We start from the raw sequence: 23,221 nt of genomic DNA, 5'->3' as shown, positions 1-23,221 counted from the left end.
ATATTTCGGATACATATACCTGTGCCAAGATTTACAGCTAGGCCATTTTACAGATTATATTTTAAGGTCCATTCGGTAACTACTCTGGGACATTCAATCAGATCCCATACCTTTATCGGCAGATGGAGTTTACCCAGTTATCAAGGAGTTACAGTATATGTGTTAAAGGTCTATTCCCCCCTCAACACTTTAAGGACTTTTGATCCCCTTTTGTCTAATAAGTTGAGATCTAAAGGTTTAAAATAATCATATCTATCAAATCTAAAATGATAGATTTGACTGATGCCTTAAATCCAAAAAGGCATTGTGTGTATTGGGCTTTACACAGATAGAAAAGGTAGAATGTTTTCTTTTTCTTCTAGCGTTACATTGTTAAAGCATAACATCCTTTAGTTATGTGTAGCAGATGTTAGTAGAAGGCAGTAGTTTTTCCAGTACTTTACATTGTTTACTACTTCATGTGGTTCAGAGAATCTTTGGTCCACTTCAATGCCAAATGGCCCAACATCTGTCGCAATTTGTAACTGGGTTCATTTACTTATTACTTCCCGACAAAATGACTTCATTACAGTACACATTGATTTTATGACTACCAAAAATGTGGAGCTGCTGAAGGCAACATGAGACAACTATGTTGGTCGAATGAGGCGTTTAGGGTGAGTGTAGCGCGGAGGCTCTGGTAACGGTAAAAAGGGATGTGTTTTTGTAAGATATGTGGCCTTTTGTGAGTAAATTAATCCTATTTTTTTCAACTTTTAATTTGAGAATAACTGCATGTCTCCTTGGTGTTAAACAGCTGCAGATCAAATGAATTAATGTACCACAAATACCGTGCAATAAAATGTCACACCTGGTGTTTGCTCTTGATTGTTGCATTGCAAAGTGAAGTACCTCTAAATGGCTGTTGCTGGATTTAAAAATAAAAAAAACAGAGAAAACAACAATGTTGTAGTGACCAAAAGCCTGTGTAGGTAGCAGATACTCAGCATCTTAAAGTAAGATGGAAAAAATGGCCCTTTTTTTCTCTTTCCTGCCATTGTGAAGTGATCTGAGAGAATCCTATTTGATTAGTGCCCATTGTTTGCGGAGTGATCTGAGAGAACGTGTAGCCCTACAGCGAGCAGTCTTTGTCTCAGGGGAGTCATTCAATCTGCAGAGCTTAACCTTAATTGAGTCCTGGTGGTTCCGTTACTTTCATTCCTTCACCTCTAGCCCCTGCTCCATTGTCAGTGTGAGGAAGTGTTAGTGGAGCTGAAGGAGTTCACAGATCCTGGATGTGCACGGCCCTCCCAACCTCCCAATCAGGACCCACGTTAAAGCATGTGTGACACACTGGCACACAGGTAGGTAGTGCTGTACCAGGGACAACTGAAAATGTTGCAAGTGTAAGCTAGTACAACAGCAACAGATTGTTTTTTGTTTTTTTTCACCGATCAAGATGCAAACGAGGTGATAAGAGGTTCCTGTGTTGCATTAGGTGAGTCCATTCTCAGGCTTGTCAGAGAGAACTAGAGGAGAAGGTGACGGATGTCTGAAGACAATCTGGCCTCGGGCAGGGAAGATGACACCCTGAGAGACATGCCTGTCTACAGTCCCATGGCAAATGGTATTTGTGTGGAATTTCTGTAGAAATGAGTCATTAAATAGTTTTTTTTCTTATCATGTTGTTATTTCTTACTCCTAGGTCCAGTCACCCGCTGACCTTTGACCTCTGCGTATATGTCCAAACATGCAGCCGGGCCTGACTGTCTTTTGTCCTGCGGTGTTTTGAAAGTCAAAGGTAATAGATTAGCATTTTGGGGAAATTTACTTGCAGAGTTAAATGAGAAGATGTGGCATGAAGTTACAAGCAGCAGCCAGTTAGCTTAGCTTAGCATAAATGGCTCTGTGTAAAGGTAACATTGTCTGCCTACCAGCACCTCCAAAGCTCTGTAATTAACATGTAATATCTTGTTTGTCTTACCCTTACCAATAACCAATATTTAAAAGCAACAAGTGTGGTTTGATGAGGATGTTGTATTATTATTATTTTTGAAAAGTATTTCCAATTTTTTGGCTGTGGGGAGAGTAAACAGTAAACAGTGAGGCTAATATGAATGAGATAAAATCCTATACAGCATCGTTTCCTGTGAATACACGTGAAGGCTGGAATGGCGTCAAATTTGACCCCTTTAAAATTGTCTATATCTGAAATATGGGTTTCTTTTTAACCAAATTACCACAAAAAACGGAATGGATTCTATACAACGCTCTTTGCAAATACAATTGATCACATTCATTCCTGACCGGACTCATCTGTACGTTCCTCTGATCTTAACTATTAGTTAAAATAATTAATAATTTCTGCTTTTTTAATTAAAATATTAGGTATAATTGTATGTAAACGAGGGTTATTGACCATGATTTCCAAAAAAGTAGTGTAAGACAAGTGGTATTAATGTGGTGTTAGTGAAAACTTAAAATAAAGTCTGAAAAAGGGACTAAATGTAAAACATTTGACCGTTTTTGACCCAGGAGGACAACACAAGGGTTAATTACAACATGTATATATTGACTAGCTATTGCTAAAAGACCACTGACCACAAAGAGGATTGAATACAGGGTTTTATTTCAGGAAAATCTGAAGGATTTTTCTCCAGGGTTTTTATCCTTAAACTGGAACAAATTTTGGTTAACACCAAAATCACCAAAACCTTATGTCTTTCTGTGAGGAACACATAGTAACAGTTACACATGTGTAACTGTTCAGTGACTCTGATAAAACTATATTTCAAACCAAACAATCTCAAATCAGTTACAAGAACAATTGGAAACAGGAAAGCTTAAGGAGAGCTGTTGCGTCTCTGATAGAAATGAAGGCAGTGTCACCCCTGAAGAGGGGAGCACGACATATTTTATTAAGATCCGAATCAACTTTTGAAAATATGTACATTTGGTAGAGTGAAGCAGAGAGCTTTGATTGAACACCCAGAAGGCATTTAATGGATTTAAAGCTAGTCCAAATCCCGCTCCATCTACCCTCCTCTGTCCCTCCACTCCCTTTTTCCGTCCCCTGAGGCTTCTCCTCCCAACGTTCCTCGTTAATGTCATGGAATCTCCCTAAAATTCCCTTCTGAGCGCTGCTCATTGTCTCATTTATAAAACAAAGACCAGTGCTGAAAAATGCTACAGCAGCACAATGCACGCAGACAGTTGCCAGTGACTTAGTCAGCGTGTCAGTGGAAGGGTGTTTCCCTGATAGGAAACTACTGGATCTGAATGTGATAATACGGAGCCAATACAGATTTATATGTAATTCACAATCCTTAATTTCTATGATCTACATTTAATATTTTTCATCCGGGACATTTGGCCAAATGTAGCCAGTATAATGTTTGATTTTAAATTGAGACTTCAGCATCAGGATTGCGTTTAGGTTTGCAGTTATGAGGATTGTAATAAAAATGTAGGTATCAAAAAGAATGCATTCAGTGCCCCCCCCCCCCTCAAGTGTAATGTCAGACAGTTGTGAAGGTAGAGTTCAAATTCTTTACTAAAAAATAAATAAAAGTAGCAATACAAAAATTTTAAAAATTCATTAAAAATGAAAGTCCTGCATTCAAAATGTTGCCCTGAATTACAGAAGAGTTCTCAGCTAAATATACTTACTAAAGTAAAAGTATTTAACATGCAGACCAATGGCCCCTGTGAGTGTTTTTTTACTAATATTTTTATTATTGTAGTGCTCTTGCTAATACATTCATGTAAGTAACATTTTATTGTTATACCTGTTTGAGGAGTAACTCATTTTAACTATTTTACACGCTGTTGGGTAGTTTAGTAATGTGTCATATTTAAGTAGTCAAGTAAACAGAACAACATATGCCTCTCGATGTATAAAGTAACAAAAAATGGATATACTTAATTAAAGTACAGTGACTTTAAAGTTGCTTTTAAGTACAGAATCTGAGTAAATGTGCCTAGCTCCACCAGTGGTTTCCAAATGTGTGTTTAATGAAGACCATAAGAGTCATAATGTTCTCAGACCACTAGAGGGGGTTGTTGCATTAATTATTGGTGCTGCTGCATTTTAGGACCAAGAAATGGAGTGGAAGGGGACTGAGTACCAAGGGCCCTCATGTGAGGAGGGCCCCAAATGAGCTAGGATAAATAGCTGTGGATGCAGGAAGGGGCCTTTAGAAAATGCCTTTCTGCAGGGCCTACAATTTAGTGCTAAACCCTTGACTCTAGGTAAAAAACAAAACAAACATGTGAGATCCTAAAAATGAGAGCAGGTGCAGGTGTGAGAGCCTTGGGGGCTCTACACATTCTCCCTAGCATGCAGTAATAGCATGTAGAGTTCACATGCAACATGAATTATCTAATTAGCAGCTGTGTCATCAAAACCACACACTGTTGTGTGTTTAAATTCGACCTGAAGGGAACTTTTTTTCCTCTGGGTTGCCTTCTGTTACTAATAAAAAACGTAGGAGAATAACTTTTCATTACTTTTTTAATAGTTGGAAAGCATATCCACCAATTATTTGATGTACCTACAAGTAATTTTATGTAATATACATAAGATAAAGGTGGTATATAACTATGTAATGAATGCACTGAGGCCCTGGAAATAATCAGTGGTATAAAGTAATTAGTATTTTTTGTCTGTTATTACAGTCTATTTGAACTCTTTGTATAAATTATAATTGGTGCCCTTTATATATAAACATATAAGTTGTTTCACAGATAGCAGCGGCAGATTGATTTCAGTAATTAACAGCAGGCATTGGTCCAATTCATTCACTTAAGCATCATTTTGATGCATAATGAGCATTTTCTCGGTTGATTTACTGTAGCTAAACATTACTCTGTAAGATGTTGCCTTATTTCTACAATAAATGATAATCATCACAAGTTTATTTTTATTTTTTTTAACTTTTACAAGGCCCATGTTACCAAAAGTACTTGACACCGAATCATGTGCAACAGTCAAAGTGAACGTCACTTCAGTCACACACAACCTCCATTTACTGCACAGGTGCAACATGAACACTTTTTTACTTTTGTTCTGGGAAACATGAAAAAGAAACATAGTTATAAAATAACAGTTAACATAATAAACAGCACAGGCTAATGATGTTTATTTGGAAATGGATTTTTTTTAAGGAACAAATAAAGAAAACAATTTGTACTTCATAAATATGACTTCACATTTATTATTGACACCCTTCATCAGTTCCTTCATAAATCATAACAGCGAGATACCGGAAAATTACATTTAGAAGTAAAATGAAGCCTTTCAGTTTAAATGCATGCAGATCCAGATGTCCTGTATGTTACTTTTTAAACATTTTAGAAGTGGTTCTATATATGTGTAGACATCTGACCACTCCTGTGCTGACCCAGCAGAGCAGATTTTGAGGAGAATGATGTATATTACTCATTTTGGAACTGCTACTGTCAATGGAGCACATTTAAATCACAAAATGTTAATGCATAGTAAAGGCATGTTCAGATACAAAAAATGTGCCGTAATTCGAACACTGTGAACAATAAACAGAATGAAACTTAAGTAAATAGTGCATTTTGTTAGTGATTGTCAAGCATCATCTTTTGGGAAGGACATCACCTCTTGTGGTGCAAGAGTGTTTATTACAGCGGTGAACACACAAAAAGCTCACAAGAAAGGTAACGAATTCCTCCTTAAAAATATGTAATTTACAAATTGTATCAGTCCCATGTTTGACGTGAACTTGGTTGTTACTTTACTTCAACAGGAGTCGACAGCCATGCTAGTGAGGCTGAAGGCCTGCTTAGCTAAATGCTAATGTCAGCATGCTAACATGCTCACACCGACAATACTAAAGTGCTGATGCTAAGCAGATAATGTTTTCCATGTTCCCTATCTTAATTTAGCATGTCATCATGCCAACATTTGATAATCAGTACTAAATATAAAACGTACAGCTGAGGCGGATTGGATGATAGGTTTTGCAAGTGTTTTGGGCAAAAGTTAAGGGATCAACAAAGTTATTAAAATGATTGGAGGAATCCATAAATGCTCGTAGCAAATTTTCTAATCCATCTGATAGTTTACATATCACTGCAAAACCACAAATGTTAACCTAATGGTGGCACTAGAGAAAAAGTCAGGGGTTCACTAAAGTAATTATGATTTTGTGGAAATTGTAACAAAACACAAAGAGAGAATTTGTCACACGGAGAATACAAATGCGTGACTGTTATTAAGCAAAAAAATCTACACAGCCGAAAAAAGGCGCTGTCCGGCAACAAACCCACATCCTCACGCATAGCCAACATTTAAAAGGACCGTGATCCCCAAACAGTCATTACATAAAGTGACTATAATCAACAGAGTGTGGAACCACACTTAATAACCTAGATGCATTATGTATGTTATGTATGTTACATTCACTACTACATAATTTATCCTCTAGACAAAATCTGTTTAACATGTCAAGGCAATCAATCCAATAGCTGTTGAGATATTTCAGTCTCTGGACCAAAGGGGTGCAGTACTGAACATAGAGTAACTTGCTGGGTCACAGAATTAGTTAAAAAAATAAATGTTAAAAGCACTGCTAACATCAATTTTTGTTTGTTTTATTCTACAAGTTAAGTATGAAACAAATTACACGGGAAGTATGTTGCTCATTTGTAGCTACGAAGGAGTGTTCTGATCTGACGTGGTCCCTAGTGTCCCAGTGGAAGCACCTGATTCATTTGTCCATTAGTGGAAAGCTTGTGGCTGTGCATCTATTGGGTATGTTTGTTAGCTGGTCACAGTGTTAGCCATGTTCATGTTAACATATTTGCCCTTGTCCACTGCCAGCAAACATGTCTGTAATCTTGTGTGTGTGTGTTGGGGGGGGGGGGGGGGGGGGGGGGGGGGGGGGGGGGTTACTACATTCATGGGGTCTAAAAACCGGGAATAAAGCATACTTGTGGGCCTGGATAGCTTTGTGGGGCAAAATTCTAGACCCCACAACTTTAAAGGGCTGTTAAAGGGTTAAGACTTGGTTTTGGGATTAGGGTTAGAATTCGGGTAAGGGTTAAGGGTAGGCATTTAGTTGTGATGGTTAAGGTTAGGGTAAGTGGCTAGTGAATGCATTATGTCAATGGCGGGTCCCCACAAAGATAGTGAGAGGGTGTGTGTGTGTGTGTGTGTGTGTGTGTGTGTGTGTGTGTGTGTGTGTGTGTGTGTGTGTGTGTGCGTGCGTGCCGGAGGAGCTTCTATTTTAAACAAAAGAGCTCAGATTCATTAAGCAAGGACTAGTTCACTCCTATCAGTAAAACAATCACACACACATGCATGCACTCATAAAGACTCTTTCACTCACTTGCACACACACAAACACACTCTCACAGGTTGTTCTGCAGCCAGTTGAGGTAACCCCTGAGTGCCCGCTTCCCTACATCGAATTCCATTGGCCAGGTTATAAAGGTGAAACATCCGTGGAAGCCGTCGTCATAGTGCTCTTGGGTAACCGTGACGCCCGCGTCCTGTAAGCGCCGCGCATACATCAGGCCATCATCCCTCAACACGTCATACTCGCATGTTAGGATGTACGCTCGAGGGCATTTAGCCAAAACCTCCGGTCCTGCCAACAGTGGTGACACCCTCACATCCAGCAGCCTTGGCATCTCCTTCCCTGCCTCCTGTGAACCCTTTTCCACAATCAGAGGCCTGTAGTTCTTCTTGTGTTTCGGGGGCAGGAGGACGGTCCAGTCTATCCGCGCCCTCAGCTCTGGGGTGATGTTTGAGTTGTGTAAGGAGCTGTGGTTGTTCGCCACCAACTGAGACTGCAGGGAGAGGTCAGCACCGAGGTACTGCAGCCAGAAGCGGACCATAAGGTGCCGGTAGAGGATGGGTATATTTTGGTTCTGCAAGTAGGAGGGCGTGTTGAAGTCCAGAGCCTGGAGCACTGGGTAGATCAATGCCTGGACGCTGAATTTCACACTCATAGTGTCATCGATGGAAATCTGGCACAATGTAAAAACATGTAAGGCCTCAATCTCTTGATTTATATTCACAGCTTATTGTTACACACATTCTTCCAGGAGGTTAGGCTACGGTGTATACCTCCTGAGCGACCGCAGCAGCCAGGTTTCCTCCAGCGCTGTCACCTGCCACAGCCACACGCTCAGGGTCAACTGCATACCTGGCCTGGACCTCTGGGGACAAGAAGTGCTTGGCAGCGACAAGGCAGTCTAAATACGGCACTGGAAAGTGCACCTCTGGATACAGACGGTACCTACACACACAGTGGTTGCAAATGGTGAGTAGAGGCTTAGAATACTAACACTTTTTTGTATTTAAAGAGTCACTCAGCCAATTTTACACATGAAGATAAGTTCACTTGTCTACAAGAGCACAACCTGTGAAAGCACTTTGATAACCTCATCTATAGCTCGGAAAGGGTGCTTTCTAAGGTCTGAGTACAGCAATTATATGTTTTTATATATCTTAAAATGTGCTTCTGTCTCTATAAGCTACACACTTACTCAACAGAAACCACGACAGCGTTGAGTTCGTCGGACAACATCTGGTTGATGGTATCATACGACCCCTTTTCTGAGGAAGTGCGGGAGAGATGGAGAAGTGTGAAAAAAGTTAAGTGAACAAAAAGAAAAATGTTGCTGAATTTATTGCAGTTTCAAATATGCAAAAACCGTGTGATTATATATTGTGATATAAATGCTTCCATGATTTCAAATTTTGGAAAGTTATTTTTTTTTGATTCAATTTCTTCCATTTGTACTTGTAGACAACCGGAATGTCCATGCTCACTGGCACTGCCGAGGGCCCAGCCTCCTCCATGAAAAAACATCAGCCCTCTCCTCAGGTGACCCTCCCCTCCAGCCGGGGGCTCGTAGACACGGACCGGGACGCCGGCGAAAGTGATGTCGCTGACTTTGACTCCGGGCATGACCCCTCCTGTGCCGGACTCAGAGCTGCTCAGCCCCTTCATCATGCCTTCAAACCGGTCTGAGGACTGCCTGATTGACGTGATGTAATGGTCCAAACCCAGCGAAGACTTTAAAGAGGCCTGAAAATGGAAAACAGATCAAAGACATATTAAGGCAAAGAAAACAGCATGTAGGAGAAATGAATTTGGGAACAGACAAAATGGATTCATCTCTTGGGACACGACTGTCTCACCCAGTCACCTCTGTCTCTCTGCACTTTAACTTACTGATGTGTCTCTGCATGTCTGCCCTCCTCCCCGCAAACATCTCCGACTGTCTCAATAGTCGGGTTCATCCAAGGCCAACAGACACAGCTGCTTGGCATAGTAACAGGGTGAACGGCAATTCTGCATTCACTTTGCGGCTCTCTATCGGCTATAATGACACTATGCAAGTTTGCCAGATCGGGTAGCAGATCTGTAGTTCCAATGAGACATAATGGGACAATTCCGCTTCCAACTTGTAGGAGCACAAAAGCGGGAAAAGTTACATAGTTTTGAAATTCTACTTATGCGGCCAGATATTTGACTTTTGAATCTCTGGCCATCTGACCCTGTAACCAGTGTTCGTACTATACCGTGGCCTGGGTGGGGAGCCCGTTTTTTTCTTGACCGGGGGGGTTGTGCACTTGCGACTTACAATAAGAGAAGTTAGAAGTATTAGAAAATACTTGAACTTGCTTATCGGCCAATACCGAGGACTGATCCGATACCAGTTTGTCATATATTTGATTATGTTTTAACAGCTGTATACTACTATCCCTGTATGGATGTGATATGGTTTCTATCTTTGGGAAACATGAACAAACACAAATAATGAACGCCACAGAACCTTCTTTTATTATCCAGTTTGCCGGTCAGTTATAACGGAAAAAGAACATAAATAAACTACTTTAAAGGAGAATTTCTTTAGTTTTTTTCTTTACGTGGTATCGGATCGGTGCATAAACTCCAGTATATCCCGATCCAGATACCAGCGTTTTAGCTACTGGTTTGGGTATTGGAACATCTCTACTTAAAATGACTTACAAAGATACCTCACAGCTGAAAGTGTATGCACTATTCAGGATTTACCCTGTTATACTTTATTGACGGGAATTGATAGGTCATAGGCCTTGCTCAAGAGCACATGGCAGTCCCCAGGAGGTAGAGCAGCATCTCTCCAGCCACCAATCCACACTTGAACCAGTGACCCTCCGGTTCCCAACCCAATTCCCTACGAGAGCAGAGCATTTTATCTCAGTGCATTTTAAAACCATTTTAACCAACATTAATCGGCAAACTCCCGCAGCCAGTGTGTCAATAGCTGTTATCACTCTTCACCTTGTGTGCCATTTTCAAAATGTAGAACAAAGTTCAGGGTTGAGAATTGGTTGTCCTCATACCGGGCCAGATTAAACTCCCTCCCACTCTGCTTTGCAACAGATTAGCACCATGGCAAACAGCGTGGCCGTTTCAAAATCAAACTGTCAATGTAAAGAATAAGCTCTTTTACAAAAAAAATCATTTTACACTGCTGTCACTAATGTGACTTAATGGATACAAGCATGAAAAGAAATGATGGCGAAGAGAAGCCCTGTGGACCATAAATAACTCCATTCATAAATTCCGTAACGGTTCACCATGTAGAGGTGTACCAGGACATGATGTGCCTCAGATAATTTACAGCTGTGTGTCACTCCATGTACGTGACACCTGCTCTGAGAATACACTACTTAAAAACATAGACACTGCCAGACACTGTTTATGCTATATTTTCTATAGCTACTGAGCTAAGGCATGTCAGAGTGTATCTTTGGCATAAGAAGGTAGGATCAAAGTCCATGTCTTTATGTTACTGATTGTCTAACAATGCCACCTGTATACAATAGCTGGGGTTTTTTTCAAACACGCAGTACATGCAACTAGCCTTTTTATAGTATATTTGGAAAACACCTGCTACCAATGATATTAGGGCTGCACTATATATTATTGTTTTTCTATCTATATCCCAAAATCAACTTAGACAACAAAGCGTGTTCTGAAGTATGGTCTAGACCTACTCTATCTGTAAAGTGTCTTGAGATAACTCTTGTTATGAATTGGTACTATAAATAAAAATTGAATTGAATTGACATCGCGATCGGCTGGGACATACTATCGCGCAACACTAGAGATGTTTGGAGTTAGTTGAACGAGAGTAGCCTAGACAACTTTAAAGTGCCATTCTTTTATTGTTGCCTTTTATGGTCAATGTAATACTGAATAAAATAACTTTGGAAAGGATTTTCTCGTCAAGGTCTTTTGATTCAACAAGCACTTTATTTTTATTTTAGCAGAATACTGACAGCAATAAAGGCAAAAATCGCAATTATTATCGCGCATATTGAACAACGTTATCACATATCGTGCAGCCGTAAATTATATTTGTAAATACTATAGTAGCCTATTAATTTGGGCAGAATGTAATATAATCATATCTGAAGTTAAATCAGTTAAATACACCTGCAGTACATGTAGGCTACCACAGCGTATTCCCAATGAAAACATCTCCTCTCTCACCAGGTGCATCGTTGTTCGGAACCCAGCGTCCAGCATCATCAGCTTCCACGGCTCCTGGATGGCATCCGGCAGCGGGATGTAAACGTAATAAGCGAGCGCCACCGTTAGTGACACTGTAACAACAACTGGCAGCAGCCTCATCCTGGACGTGACAGCAGCTCTGGCGTCTTCAGTGGATCAGAGACGAGCTGACAGAAGACAGACAGAGGGTCCAGACTCTAGCAGCTTCTCCTCTCTGATCTGTTACTGGAGGGCCTGGGAGGGCCAACCAGGCTCCACAGATAAAGCTCTAGAAATCACTTGATGGGATGGACCAGACTTCCGTTGGAAATCTTCAAAATAAAGCCTTGTCTGATATCCGTTTTACTCCGAGCCAGTTGTCTGGAAACTTAATTAATAGAATAATGTTTTTTTAAACATCCGGCTTAAATCGATTCAGATTCAGAAAAATATTTCATTATGAATGATGCCCGTACTCATTAAACTTTGCAGTCAGTAAATATGGTTGCTAATTTTTAATTTCAAAATTAGTAGTGAAATAGCACGTAGCCATATTTAGTTACCCGTTTGTAAAGCACTGTTTAAAAATGTATGGCCCTGATATTCTATCAGCCTATGGAATTGTTTTTGTGGTAGTAGTGTTTTAAAAAAATCCACAGTATTTTGGTATGGTTGTCTTCTTCAGTCCTAAACACAAACCGTTTATTTTGAAGGCTGCGTGGCAACAACAACGAATGGGCATCTGGGAAATGAGTTTTTTTGGACAGCTGTAGGTTGGTACAAATTTGTACAACATATCTGTGACCACAGAGAGGCACAACAGAGCTGTTAGTGCAGCCATGACTTTAAACACACATATGAAGCTATAGGTCCATCTATATACTGTATATGTATATACATATATACCTCTATATACTGTACAAATATCTACTGTATAATTACAGATACTTTGATAATTGAAAATCTCTACTATACTGTTTTGAAAATGCAAATTTAATACAATTAATAATTGCTTTATTTATTTCATAACATGTACAGTCTGGTGTGACCTACCAAACAGGGAAATGCAGAATTTATTGAACTGCAGGATGTATAGAGTAGATATAAATATGATTACTTGTCTTTTCTTTTTCATGCCTTTATTTGTGACAGGACAGCTTAGACATGAAAGAGGAGAGAGGGGGAATGATGTGCAGCAAAGGGCCACAGGCTGGAACCAAACCTGCGGCCCCTACGTCAAGGACCAATCCCCTGCACATGGACGCGCGCGCCACCAGGTGAGCCACCCAAGCGCTCCAATACATCCGATCACTTTGCAGCTACTTTACACACATGTTACAACTCCTAATTTGTCAATTCCCTGCAATCCTAACAATGTGCTTGTAATTATCCCCTTCAAATGTAAGAAAAGTAATAAAATAGAAGTCTGATCATACTTTTTAAACACAGCATATTCATAGTTCATACACATATGAATTAGTTATATGTATCAATTTTTGACTATTAGTTAATTATCAATTTAGCTGTTACATTTAGATAATTCCTGTTAATGGTGTAGAGGTCAGTTACAGGGGAAAGGATCGGGAGTCATGGCCCTGTTTTCTCTCTGACTATAGACACCTTTTATGTAACACATCAATACTGGACTGAAGTCTTACTGGAATGGATTAGCAAGTTATTGGAAAGAGATCAGACTACACGGATTACACAATCATTCCCAGGATATTGATCCCTCTACCTCCCTATGTTTCTGTCTGATAAAAGGTCAATCTTTTCCTTTTTTTGGTTTAGTGGTCAATATTTTCACTGGGACACACCAATTACAGCAAATTTCACATTACTGGAAAAAAAAGTGAACTTGTCAACCCTGGAAAACATGCAGTTTGCATGACTTTAAAATTGATTACAACAATGTTTTGGCATGACATCAAATTCCATATTTTGATACGTTTGCTTTTATTTGACAGAGTTCAAAGAGAGAAAGGCAGTCATGCAGCAAAGCTCCCCAACCAAATTCAAATTGAGTGTTAAGTGGCATGCATCTTCAAACACAGGGCAAAGAGTCTCGATATCAATGTCTCACTCACTCACTCTCTCTCTCTCTCTCTCTCTCTCTCTCTCTCTCTCTCTCTCTCTCTCTCTTTCTCTCTCTCTCTCTGTGCTATTTGTCACCCTGTTTCTTCCCACGGTTGAACTTTTAATGGACACTGTCTGTCCCTGGTGGCCCTGTGTGGTGCGAGAATGTAAACAAACATACGAGCTGATGAGGATCTGACCCCCTGCACTTGACTGGTTTTCCAAAACACAGCAGCTGGACCACCAGACCATGTCAGATTAGCCTCCTGGAAGACCAGAGGTGGGGTACTCAGAAGAGGACACGGAAAGGTGGAGGCAGAAGGTTATAGTGATGTCTTTACTGAAAAAGGAAAAACTAGTTGGGAATATTTGATTTAAAAAAACTGATGACAGTGACTGTGTCAGTGTTCCTTTTGGAAAGCGACACATGTGTTTTTTTGCAGTTACAGTGCCCAACGAAATGGATGGGAAGATGACCCCATACACAAACTCTAGATGGATGTCAGAACCTATATAATAATAATAATAATACATTTTATTTATAATGCCCTTTACATTTCACAGGGAAATTTCAAAGGGCTAATATATCCGTCCTTTCAAAATAAGGCTACTCCAGCTTCATCTTGAACATACAGATATGACAATGGTGTTAATCTGCTTATTTGCTTGAAAGCAAATGAGCGTATTTCCCAAAATGTAAAACTTTTATTTTCATTAATGTTATTTCACATAAGCACACCGTACAGTGCAACCGGTCAGAGACAGAAGAAGAAATATTATGTAGGTTTTAGCATTTTTGAAACAATGTTAATTATTTGCACCGCGATGAGCATGGGAGGGACAGCAAAGGTGGCTTGTGCTGCAGAAATGATTATAAGTATATGTTTTTCTGCAATAAAAACTTGTCACCATTGCAACAAATACGCTTTAGTCTGACCACAGCAGCTGGACCTCATGACTCACAGAACTACAAACCTTATGCTGTCATCTTGAAATCCTACATCCTGCTAGGGTTCAGTATTTCACATTTAAAAGATCACTTAAAGTCAGACATAGACGCAATACTTGCCCTCTTTCCAAAAAGCCGCCTGAATGAGAGTGTCAGCAGAAAGCTTAAATTGTAAACGTTAAAGTGATATATGTGCGTTCGTGTGTGTGTGTGTGGCCTAAAGAGTGAGCATTAAAATTCCCTCTTCATGCTGCCCCCTCCCTCTTGTGTGTTGGTCTGGCGTCTTCCTCCAGTCTGTGGTATGGAGGGCAGAAAGAGGGCCTCTCTTGTGTCGCCGACTGGAATTACACGTACGGTCTTTTAACATGACTGAACGCATGAGGCAGAAGTGGAGGTTTTCCATTTCAGGCAGTTCTGTCTCGTTCAGCCTTTTCATTGACGCTGCTTTTGCTTGTGTGTGAGCATGCATTACTGGCTAAAGAGATGCAAGAGATTTTTAGCAACAACTTGCTGCAAGTAGAAATTAGAAAATAAAAGCTTAACGGCACTGATGAATATAAATGTAAAAGTAGTATTTGTGTCACTTTTCTCATCATTTACATTATCTTGATTGGTTATTTTGCATGTTAAACCAGGAAGGTTCTTCCTGCACTTGTCTTTGAGGGAGAGACAATTCAACGTGGATGCTGACGGAGCCTAGACGACTATGCCTGCTGAGGGATGAGTGCATGTCTGTTCATCTGTGGGATTCTGGCCCTTCTGTGGGGTGGAGCAATACACCATCAGGTCCTCTTCTTTGATAACAGACCTTCTTTTTTTTGCAGATGGCTGAATGCCATTTACCAGCTGAATCTCTGTCACACTGACTTGGCTGACAGGAACATTTGAAAGTTAAATGTTAATGTTATTAGTAACTTCTGTGCTTTTTCCTACAATGACAATATAAAATGTGTGCTGAGAAGAAGGCCTATTTGGAGGAGCGTTTGGAGCAGATGGTTTCCTCAAAGGATCCATTCATGATTCTGAAGCTCTGAGTTTAGGTACAGTAACCTGTTACAAGTGGTAGATGCGTCGCCACTTTTCCGGTTGAGCCAACAGGACGATAAAGTGATATTTCACCTAAACTCTAATCGGCATTGATCAAGCGTTGACCACAGCCCCGGTTACTTGTAAAGGAGGAAGCTACCAGCCTCCTCTCACGCTGACAGGAAGTGAGTCTTTGATACTAAAAATGGATGTTTCAGTTTGGTAGGTTTCTTTTTCTCCATTGTCATAGGGAGCTCTGGTGAGGACTCGCAACAGTCACCAAGCGAGAACATCATCTTAATTCTGAAAATCAGACTAACTTGCTGTTTCATTGTTACTTTTTTTTCCTGAAAGCTGAAGATATGAGGAACCGGGCACTTTATCTGTAGTCATTCTTGATGATGAAGTCATTTTAAAAGCTTACAAAAAGTGGAATTGGCGCTGCCTTTTTATAGAAAGCATATACTCATATACTCTACCATTTTAAAGTATTTATACTTTATTTGATTATTCTAATTTGCTGCTACCCTTTACCTGTCCACTACATGTCAGAGGAAAATTGGGAAGTTTTATACTTTTTTGACACTTTTTTGAGGATGAATGGAGGACTTTTACTTGTTGTGAAGTATTTTGTGTACATTGTTGTATTGTCAGTTTTGCTTGAGAAAATCAGAATCTGAAACCTTCTTGGATGAGCACATGCATGCAAGCATTTCTTTGTGTTGGAAAATATGCGTGGGATAAGAGGAATTACAGACTTTTTGATCTGGCATTGCAGGTGTTATAAGTCAAATAAGAAAGGTTAAGACAACAACGCTCCGTTTTTAATCTGTTCATTTTATTTGACAGATCCTTTCAAACATACCTCACGGATACAACTCGTTGTATGCTTGTGTATGTTGGCACACACTAGACACACAGGCATACACACAGTGACATTCATGTATTGTGGTATCCAGGAGTGTCATAGACAGCAGGCCAGTTGGTGTGCTTCATGTGCAACACAGACTCTATTTTTGAAATGACAAACAGTAACCTGTTCTTACTCTGTCCTCTGCAAATCAAGGTGACACGTCTGAAAGTACGCAAACAGAAGCATGCTTAGTTTTGTGCTGGGTGGCATGCTGTTGTTGGTGCGAGGTATCATTTAAAATTCTTCATCCCTAGTGCAGTTTTCTTTCTTTCTTTGCTCTTCAGCATTGGGCTTTATTGTCTGTATTCTAAGTTTCAAGCTAAGTGCATCAATAGCCTAATGGGGTGATGTTGCTTATCTGTTTCTAAGTGGCATAATCATTTGTGAATTAGCTTGTTAACATTATTTTAATTTGTCTTACTGATGGCTTACTGAGAATGTGTGTACTTGGTGGCATGCTACAGAAAAGTGAGGAACTTTGACGCACTGATGTGTAATGTGTAAAGTGGTTAAACTGGCCCAGAATTGGTGCAATCCCTCTTGCAACACAAGATGAGGCAACAGAAGAATTGATCAAACTTCTTTAGGACTAAATTCAAACATTGTGCTCAGCTATTACCATTTGTCCAATGTGGATTTCCTTTTCTTTTGAGTGGATAGATAAGTACACTTTTAGCCATGCTAGTGGCGTTGCTCTTGGAATGGCAGTGTCAGTTGGCCCATCCCTTTTGTCCAGATTGAAATATCTCCAAACTATTTAATGGATTGCCATTAAAGTTTGTACAGGTATTCATGTTTCTGAGCCGATGAATCCTCCCAACTTTGCTAATCCACTGACTATTTCTCTACTGCCATCGACAGGTTGGCATTATTGGTTTACAGTGAAATGTCTTGACTTTCTAACTACCCAGATGGATTGCCATAACATTTGCTACAGACATTCATGAGGATGAATTGTTATAAATGTGGTGAGCATGGTAAGCATTATAACTGCTTAACATCAGCATGTTAGCATTGTCATTGTGAGCGAAGTACAGTCTGGCAGCATGGCTATAGACTCTTATATCTCTATACTTCTTTTTTTTGTTTTACTTCTACACGTACTTTATTAAAAACAGATAAAGAAATACAGATGTTGTCTGAGTCATAGTGTACAGGCCAGCTTACAACAAGTTTGAGAGATTTTCCGAATCTTCTTTACTGTATAAGATGGCCACGCAAAATAGCCATTAGGAAATAAAGGTTCTGCCTAACTCCAAATATTCGGAATGACTTAGAGTCTTTGCTTTCCTGTAAATGAGAGGAGGTGATGGTGAAATTGAAACATCTGGTCTGATCTGGTCTCTGCCTTAAAGACGATCAGTTGTAGGGGTAGAAAAAGGTTTCACATGTTCTTTTTCACCAGTTTCCCTATTTTGTTCCCCATCCCCCCCCCTCCATTCATAACTAAGTCTTTCCACCACCAACTCCAGCTCATATCTAGCAACTGTCAGACTCAAGTTTTCCATTGGTCTCCTGTGGCTCCAGGACTTTAGAAGACAAATGTATAGGGCATTCACTGTAGCCATTGGCACATAGCACATCAGCTTCCTCAGTTTGTGCATCCCACTGTTTGGAAAAAGTGTCAGGCTGGCAGCCGGCCTGGACAGAGAAAGAGGTCAAGGGTCAAGTGTCGAATAGGGACTGATGTGGACAGCCACATGACTCGGCCGGGACCTTTAACCTGGAGGTACAAGAGGACAGTGCTGTACTGTTCTGCTGCGGAGATCTGCAGGCTTTTGCACACACACAGAGACACTCCTGCCCACACACACACGCATGCACGCACACACGCAGGCACGCACTTACGCACGCACGCACACACACACACACACACACACACACACACACACACACACACAAACACACACACACACACACACACACACACACACACACACACACACACACTACCTATCTCCATGATTTTAGTGATATCAGTCAAATTTTTATATTTATTTCCCTGATATTAATATGCACAATTTATGATGTTTGGAGAGCAACTATTGTATAACAATAGCTTAAAATGTAACACTAGTTGACACTATACCCAAAAACCAACAAGTTGCCCAAAGATACTATAATTACAACCAGATAATCCACTTCACCGCCTACTCAGCCACCATCCACAAGCAATCTGATAGTCTGATGATCGGAAAGAAGAACAATTTGTATCTTGGTGTTGTACAAGTTTATTTTAGGCAGTTAAATCCCTTTTTTTGGGAGGTGGGGGAGAGAAATAATACAGAGGTCTGGACTGTGTGGCCTTAATGGTAGATACAGCCATTGCCACAACCTCATTATGACTCTTCAGTGGAAACTGTGGCAAATAAAAGCAACCACATTAAAGACAATACAGCAGAGCTCATAAGACTGCAGGGATTAACATAGCAGCTTTGATTAAACATGCTTTAAAAAACACGAAGATGACCATGCACACACACTCATGACCTCCATCTTCCTTCTCTGCATACTCAGTCAACGCCCCATCCCACTCCCATGAGCCTGTCTCTCTGGTCTAAATGGGATCCTGATGTTCTGTTAACCAAACGCCCACCCAACCTCCCCACGTTCACTTCAGCTAGAACCGGGGCTGTTAAACGCGGTTTCGCACTCCTCCCCTCGCCCTCAGCTGCTGCAGAACGATGTTGACAAGAGGCAGCTGTTGCTGCGGTGAGAGGGTGTGTGATTGATGCAGTAGGCAGCAACTAGAGGAGACACTGATAAATAGGCAGATACCCAGACATATGGTGGGGTCACTTTCAGAATGCACATCCATCCCCGTAATAAATATGTAAGCAATTGCCAGTTTATTAGCACATAATTCTGTGGTTGTGGCTTGTGGGATTGCTTCAAGCTAATTTGTAGCTTGATTGAGTCAATACATGTGAGGATGAGAACATTTGGACACAAAAGCTGCAGGCGGAGGACCTTGAAAGGCTCAGAAGCTGTAATACGTCTGCACACTAGCTGAAGAGTCTGGCAACTTGAAGCCAGGAAGAGAGCTTCTTATTGGTCTGGAGAAAGGAGCCAGTTTAGACAGCTGGTAAAATGTAACGCTTTAATAAAACTCCTACCCTTTTACTAACATTTCCCTGTGGAGTCAAAACCCAAACTCAAGAGGACACACAAAGATACAAGTGCACTACACGACAAGCCAGCTGATAATGAGCGTACACACATATGCAGATGAGAGGACACGCCTTGTAAAAATGCTTGGTTTTATTAACTGATGGCGTTGTAATAAGCTCACGGCTGACTGCCAGATTCAGGCTTGGATAGTTGGACTGTGATGTGTGTGTGTGTGTGTGTGTGATTGTGTGACCTCTTTGTCCCTGACTCTTTATGGGATGCTGTATTTCTGGCATCTGTGGCTTTCAGCAGAAGCTTAGATCCAGGTGCCTGGTCCTTCAGGCAAACTCTCATGTATGTATATGCGTGTTGGTGTGTGAGGTGCTGAGTGACACTCCCTGTTCCATTTTGTCAGGATGTGTCAGCACTCTCATCGCCTTTCTTTTTGCCCCTCCAGCCCTCTGTACTCCATCTCTTTTTCAGCTTTGTGTTGCAGCTCTCACCAGTTCATGATGGCTTGGTCCTCTTTTTTTTTTTTTTACTTTAGTCAAGGTGTTTTTGTTCTCCCTGGAATAAAGATGATACTCTGCTCCTCAGATTTCCCTCACAAAAGGCTCGTTAACACTCATTATAAAACAACGCTTGCCTCAAGCTGCTTATTAGTCTCACTTAGCAGTGCTCCCAATTCATTTCATGGAAAGCAACAGACTTACAGTTACATTTTCTCTCTATATGTGATAGAATTGGCCAAAATTTGTCGGCTAAGCTAGCATCACTTGCAGGTCTTCACCAACTGTTTAGCGACCTTTGTAGATACTCAGAATGAAAAGAACAAGGGTTTGCCTTTTTTGATTGTGGATCCTCCAGAGCATTGTAGACAGTATTTCAGGACAGACTGTTTAATTTTCTTTAATATTTCCTTTTTCAAAGCTGTGAGCATCACAACAATATTCAATGTTGGGGTTGATTCTGTTGGGGTAGGGGCACAAACACAAATATTGTTTATGTTGAGCTGTGCAATTAAATCTTAATTTATCTGCGGGGCTAAACAACACTAGTGGTAGGCTAAATAAGAAAATGTGTTATTTTAGTATACATTTTTTTAGCCAACGATTATTGTACAGACAGTACACAATTAAATCAGTGCTCATGTTTGTTGTATTTCAATCATTAGAACATTTGGTACAACAATGCAGAATTAAAACAAAGAACAGAACAAAAAACAAAAAAACCGGATACGAAAAGATCTTCATGTCCTCATGTCCTTCCCGTCCATCAACCTATTACTCTTACTCGTTCATGTTTCACTTTATTGTTGTTCTGTAATGGGTTAAATACATGCGTTAGTTCATCTGAGAAGTGTTCCTGGGCATGGCAAACAAAATTAGATGCAGGGTAAAATTGTATTTGGCTCTCTGCTGTCATCAGGGACTTTTGTAAGTGGTTTATAATGTTAAGGCAACATCTGATTGAGTGTTAGTGTTTATTTTTACCCTGTTGGCAGAACAAGGTACTGTCCACACAACGTCCAAGAAATATATACCACACCCAAACAGGCCCTTCTTGTCATATGATGCAGGCCTTGTGATAATAATCTTGTTACAGGAGACACATTCCATCAGGATTTGGAGGAGAATCTTGGGTGTGAGTGTGTGTGTGCAAAGAGCTAGGGTGCTTTAAATCAACTCCACTGCACATCGTCCATCAGCAGGTCTTACTCTCACTCATCGGCACGGTAACTTCACACTGCCAACGACGCAGACCATAGACCGTATCCCGTTTTAGCCAGTCCCCCCCCCCCCATCTTGGGTCACCTGCTAAAACTGCGGTTTCAAGTCCACGATCAAGCGGCGCCGGCGTCCTCACCACCTCTCATAACATTGATGGAAGACACAGGAGTCCCATCAACCCCCCCTTCGACTACAGTATGTGTAGCAGAGGTCACAAACGTGTAATGTGAGTCTCAACACAGCAGATTTGCATCACTTTATTTTAACACAACACCCAGAGACATGACAATAAAAAACAGCAGTAAATGCAGCATTCTCCACCTGAAGTCAATGCGTGGGTATTGCCGCCAGCAGCCCGTCTACCTAGAAACTAGTTCTAATCATCTACATGTTGTTTTCATGTCAACTGTATCACGATCTGCAGTCCGAGCCTTTAGTCGACTGCCTGGTCTCCATAGAAACACAGATATTGAGCACAGAAGCCTTGGACCAAATAAGTTGTGCAATTAAACTATACCTGCTGCATGATGTGAACACTGTATTTCAGTTTTATAATTCAGAATTCATTGAGGCCCCAGGCATAGAGTACATCTTAAACTTATGGGTGAAATGTAACTAAGTACAACTAACCCTAAGAACTGTACTTGTCCATCCATCCATCTTCATCCGCTTATCCAGTCGGGTCGCGGGGGCAGCAGCTCCAGCAGGGGACCCCAAACTTCCCTTTCCCGAGCCACATCAACCAGCTCCGACCGGGGGATCCCGAGGCGTTCCCAGGCCAGGTTGGAGATATAATCTCTCCACAACTGTACTTGTATATACTTTATTTGGATCTTTTCTTTTCTTTTCATACCACTTTCTATTTCTGTCCCACTACATATCAGAGAGAAATATTGTACTTTTTACTCTACACTACATTAATCGGATTGTTTGAGTTACTTTACAAATTAAGATTTTTGCACTCAAAACACGTGTAGTTTATAAAATAAAATGAGTTACCATAACTAAAACTACCCAACAATTTATAGGCCTTCAAGCAGAGCTAAACTGATTTGCTGATTATACCCTTAGTTAATCGACAGAACTGTTTTAATCATTTTTAGTTTCTAAAGTGTAAGAATTTTTCTGCACTGAGTACTTTTACTTTGAATATTTTAGGTACATTTTCCTGATATATAATATATTGAAAACTGAATGACAGCTGTTATTACATTGTACATATTTTGTCACAGTCCGAGGATGTGCAATGAGCATGATTTAAAAAAGTTTTTCTAATAAACTATACATTACTATACAAACTATACACTATACACATTCAAAAGGAACGCATAAATCATCTTACACAGCATTCAAGTCCATTTGCCTTCTGATATTATCAATAAAGGGACCCAAAATCTGTTAATTTACAGTACGAGTCAGATGAGGACTACCTTTCTCTTTCACATGAAGACAGGTAACCATATCATGAAGCATTTCCAAAATTAAACACAATGCATGACCCTAAACTGTAGTTAGCCATAAAGGACATTTGATCAAAATGATTCACTTGCACCTTTTCTAAACCTGTTTTTTTAGCAGAGGAAATGCGTTTACAGCTACATATGCATGTGTACATGACATAGGCTACCTATCAGAGAAATATTGAAGGGGAAGGTAGGTAGCCTATTCATTTGGCCCAATGGAAATATTATATGCAACAATATAAGCCTACAGTAGGCTTAGGCTATTTAGGCTACAATAACAGCAAAATGCATGTATTAGTTTATCACCTCTGGTATCCTACTGAATATAGGAAGCCTAGGCTACTACACCAGAAATGAGCCGTGAACCTGTAACTGGCCAGTCTGTCACTCTAGTCGAGCCCCCGCCCCGCCTGCCTGTTAACGGGAACTCCCCCTAAGTTCCC

The 23,221-nt window shown here is 40.5% G+C and overlaps 1 protein-coding gene across 1 annotated transcript; it reads right to left on the bottom strand.

The window, feature by feature from the left end:
• Positions 1–6,572: 6,572 nt before the first annotated feature.
• On the bottom strand, positions 6,573–11,651 carry nceh1a (neutral cholesterol ester hydrolase 1a). The gene is made up of 5 exons (XM_034858701.1): positions 11,511–11,651; positions 8,792–9,050; positions 8,506–8,575; positions 8,084–8,255; positions 6,573–7,983 (listed from the first exon to the last, which is right to left on the bottom strand). Exons 1-5 carry the CDS (start codon positions 11,649–11,651, stop codon positions 7,363–7,365), a joined length of 1,263 nt encoding a protein of 420 aa, XP_034714592.1. The 3' UTR covers positions 6,573–7,362.
• Positions 11,652–23,221: the final 11,570 nt, after the last annotated feature.

The sequence above is a fragment of the Etheostoma cragini genome, chromosome 20 (assembly GCF_013103735.1).
Source record: "Etheostoma cragini isolate CJK2018 chromosome 20, CSU_Ecrag_1.0, whole genome shotgun sequence".
In the NCBI taxonomy this organism is placed as follows: Eukaryota; Metazoa; Chordata; class Actinopteri; order Perciformes; family Percidae; genus Etheostoma; species Etheostoma cragini.
The sequence above is the reverse complement of the archived record's forward strand: the minus strand, read 5'-3'. Positions and strand labels throughout refer to the sequence as shown.